The following is a 4,536-nucleotide window of genomic DNA, read 5'->3' as shown; positions in this document are numbered from 1 at the left end:
AGCCTCAAACCTATAGGTGAGTCAGGGGGATGTCTACCTTATGCATATAAACATGTTACTCAGCAAAATAGGTGGATGAGAGCAATTTGTTACAATGATCATGATAGCAGCCTGAAGCAGATGCTTTGGAGTACTTAAAGCTTCATCACATATCTAAGCACCAAGATCATCCACTGCATCCAGGATCATCCAAAATCTTTTTGACTTTTGTCCTTTCAGTAGACTTCAAGAACTCAGGAAGAGAGAGTGATGCTGACGATGGTGTACTTCTGATTCGCTTATATCCAATTAATATAGAAACAAAGATATTTAGCATGACAATAATGTTGTTTTCTGAAAACAAATGATAAAATGCCACCCCTACCACAACAGCAATAATTCCTAGCTTTATCAGTTTTCATAGGAAGCCTTTCCTAATTTTTTCAAGTATTATTCTATTTTCTCTTCTAAAATTACCATATAGACAGCTATCTCGTTCTTCTCTTCTCTTTCCCCATAGAAGTAGCAATAGAGACTTAACTAATTGTAATATATACTTGTTCACATTGTTTAGTTATGTGGTTTCTGATAACTTTAACCTTGGAAAGTTTTGTGCTTAAAATTTGGAGTGCTTTTGAAAGATTGAGAATGTAGATAAAACAATTGTGTTGGTTACATACTTTCCTTGCCATGTAGTGAGATGTAAAGTGGGAACAAAAATATAAAAAAAAGAGCATAGATGCTTAAGTAGAGAACAAGCTGATTGTAGATAATGAGAGAATGAACTCAGGAATGCATTCAATACTTTATCAAGTTTACCTCACAGTAGCAGTTGATGAAATATAAGTGAGTTTAATTCATAGCATTTCCCTCCCCTTTCTCCCCTAAAAATAGTTCTGTCAGGTTTCAACCTCAACTGAATTCCATTGTGTTTGCTTCATAGTATGTGGGAGAGAACATAAAGAAGAAATGAATTCTATCCCTAATTTCAATTTACTGTATTCTGCTACTATAAATTATATCCCATGTCATATGACTTTGTTTATAAATTATACATATAAAATGAGTTGATGAATGATATGAGTTGAGAGGGCTGAAACTGAGGAGGGATCCAGTTAACAGAAGAATTAAAGATATAGACATATCAATACACATATAATTTTATGTTTAGGCATATACTTTTATAGCCATATACACACACACACATATATATATATATATGTGTGTGTGTGTATATAAATATATGGTAAAGGTAAACATATGTGTATGTTATATATATATATACATATATATACATATATATGTATATATAGGCATATACTTTTATAGCCATACACATACAAATATGTGTGTATATAAATATATGGTAAAGGTAAACATATGTGTATGTGTATATATATATATATATGTATATATATATATACATACATATATATACACATACACACATATATATACATATATATGTATATATATACATATATATGTTTATATACATATATTCATATAAATAAATATAAATATCTGAGTATGTTCTGGAACATAATGTTTAGAATGACAATTAAATGAGGGAAAGAGAAAGAAAGAGGGAGAGAGATAGAGGCAGAAACAAAGACAGAGACAGAGAGGGCAAACTTCAGTATCTTATAGTTGTTGCAAATTGTACTACATTTATCCTACCTCCCTCTGACACATAAAATACAAAAGTGTTTCAAGGATATGCATAGTAGACCAAGATCCCAATGACCCTTGAAAACTTGTAAAAAGAGATAGAAGCAAGAAGGGGCAAATTATATATATATAAAACAATTAACTATTTTTTAAATATTACAGATTCTAGAGGCAGTTAGGTTACAATGTCAATAGGGCTCCGTCACTGGACCTGAATTCAAATATTTAAAATTATTAGCTCTGTCACAAGTCACCATTTGCCTCCACTAAACAACAGCAATAACAACAATAACAACAAAAAAAATTGAAAAACTATTAATAGGTTCTAGTCCTGCCATGCCATAGAAAACTTAAACATAAATAAATTCGGTAATCCTTGGCAGACTATAATAATAAATCAAGAATGTGAGGTGGAAATTGGAAAACAATAAAAAGAAACATGCTCATGTAAAGGCTAATTATATTGTTACCCCCAAACTGATTTTTCAATCGCTAGAATTATTTTCACCAGTCATTCTTAGAAATCTTCCAAGTTTATAAATATACCTTAAAAATCAGACCACTCTTTTCTCAGAACTTATTTTGGGTGGTAATGTAAGAGTTGAAGGATACGTTCCCTAATCTGCTTTGTTCTGAGCCCATAGATCAAAGGGTTGATCATGGGAGGAACAAGGAAGTAGAGGTTGTCTACAATTATCTGGATGTGGGAAGGCATTTGGTATCCAAATGTCTGAGCTAAAACTGAAAATACAACAGGTGAATAAAATAGGGCAATTACACAGAGATGGGAGCCACATGTACTCAGGGCCTTGTGTCGTGCTTCCCAGGAAGGGATCTGGAAAACAGCTCGAAGAATCATTCCATAAGAAAGACTGATAAAGAGTAAATCAACACCAATCGAAGATACAATGACCATGAGGCCATAGACAATATGATTAGAGACATCCCCACAAGCAATCTGTACCATAGCCATGAAGGCACAGTAGGAGTAGGGAATAATGTTAGTTCTGAAGCTGGTCAATGTTTTTGCTAAAATAGGGGCTGGAATAAGCACAGCCATAGTCCTTGCTATGATTGCCATTCCCATGTTCACCAATGTATTATTGGCTAGAATAGTGGTATATCTTAATGGATTGCAGATGGCTACAAAGCGATCAAAAGCCATAGCCAAAAGAATACCAGATTCCATGACATAGAAAGATGGGATGAAAAACATCTGAGTAAGGCAACCATTAATATTGATCTCTTTAGCATCCAGCCAGAAGATGCCTAACATGCGAGGCACAGTTGCACTAACTAAGGACAAATCAACAGTTGACAACATAGCCAGCAGAAAGAACATGGGCTCATGAAGACTCTTTTCTACGTGGATAATATGTATGATAGTGATGTTGCCAATAAGAGCAGTGATGAAGACTAAGAAGAAAGGTAGGGAGAACCAGCCATGATAGGACTCCAATCCTGGAATCCCAGCCAATACAAATACCACTGGCTGGGGAATGGAATTGTTACAAGAGGCCATCCTTCTTGGTTCCTGAATGGGGATGCTAGCAATCTATTCACTAGAAAAGAAGGCAGAGATAAATTTGAAATAAATAGATCCTAAAATAGGAAACACTTAGGGGAAATGATATAGCTATTCTCTTCTTGTAGTTCATCTGGTTAGAATCTGTTAAAAAAAAAAAAGAAAAGAAAAGAAAACATGACAATGAAAGATACATCAGTAATGAGCCATTTCTTCTATGTAGATAAATAAATCACTTTACATGTTTATTTCTTATTTGTATGTTTATTAACTATATCATCATTTGAATTTATTGTACATATTTCTTTTGGGAAAACATTAGCCATTCTGGGCTCAATTTAAATATTGTTTCCTTATTTAGAGACAACTTAGCCTAGTGAACAGAAAAGTTGTCTGAGTTTCAATTCCTAACTCTACTTTTATATATATTGACTGTGTGATCTCGGACAACTTGTTTATTTGAAGACTCTAATCCATAGTGAAGAATTTAGTGAATTATTTTTGTGTAAGTTACTTCCTTATCCAAAAGTTTTTGATACCAACAAAATAATAGGATCAAGCCAAATTCCTATCTTTCTTTAATGATAGAACACCATCTAGGAGGTGATGGTGAAATAGAGGAAACCATATTGTATTTGGAATAAGAATTTTCTTTTAAAATTAAATTTCCCTAATAAATCTCATCTCTTCTGTTTCCTACCTATGAAACCTTGTAAAAGTCACTTAACTCTTCGTCTTCGGTTTTCCCAACTGTAAAATAAGGAAGTTGGAATAGATGCATCCTTTCCAAGTCTCAATCTATTATTTTACAATCCAAGTGCAAGTCTAAACTGATAGCTAGACTCTTTTCTATTTATGATTTTATTTTCTTTTTTCTAAGGTTCTATATTTGCTTGAGCAGTAGTTATTATTAGCATATCACTGTCACTAATTCTTGCCTGCTTTCCAGGGTACCTGAATTTTTCCAGACTTCTTGGAATAGATGTGGCCATCGAACTTTCTTCCTCTTTTTAATCTACTGTTACAGGTCACTGAAAAAAAAAGGAAATAAAATATCTACTTAAAAAAATGGGATCACAGAATTTCAAGGACCCTTAGAAATTATTCAATAAGTCTTCTAGTTTTCCCATTTTGAAGATAAAGAAATGTAGACACAAAAAAGTGAAATGATTTATTTAGGGTCACACACTTAGTAAAGCAGAGAATCTTGTAGTTGTCTCTGAATCTCTTAAGACTTGAACTAATGTTCTTTATTTTATTTCTGCTAATAACTCAGTTTCAGCCCTTTCAACTCACATTATTCATCAACTCATTTTATACATATAAGTTATGAACAAAATCATATGACATGGGTTATAATT

The 4,536-nt window shown here is 32.9% G+C and overlaps 1 protein-coding gene across 1 annotated transcript; it reads right to left on the bottom strand.

Moving 5' to 3' along the window:
* Nucleotides 1-2,227: 2,227 nt before the first annotated feature.
* On the bottom strand, nucleotides 2,228-3,172 carry LOC141559889 (olfactory receptor 52B2-like). Its single transcript, XM_074297543.1, has one exon. The coding sequence runs from the start codon at nucleotides 3,170-3,172 to the stop codon at nucleotides 2,228-2,230; it is 945 nt and encodes a 314-aa protein (XP_074153644.1).
* Nucleotides 3,173-4,536: the final 1,364 nt, after the last annotated feature.

This window comes from Sminthopsis crassicaudata, chromosome 3, assembly GCF_048593235.1.
Source record: "Sminthopsis crassicaudata isolate SCR6 chromosome 3, ASM4859323v1, whole genome shotgun sequence".
Taxonomy (NCBI): Eukaryota; Metazoa; Chordata; class Mammalia; order Dasyuromorphia; family Dasyuridae; genus Sminthopsis; species Sminthopsis crassicaudata.
The sequence above is the reverse complement of the archived record's forward strand: the minus strand, read 5'-3'. Positions and strand labels throughout refer to the sequence as shown.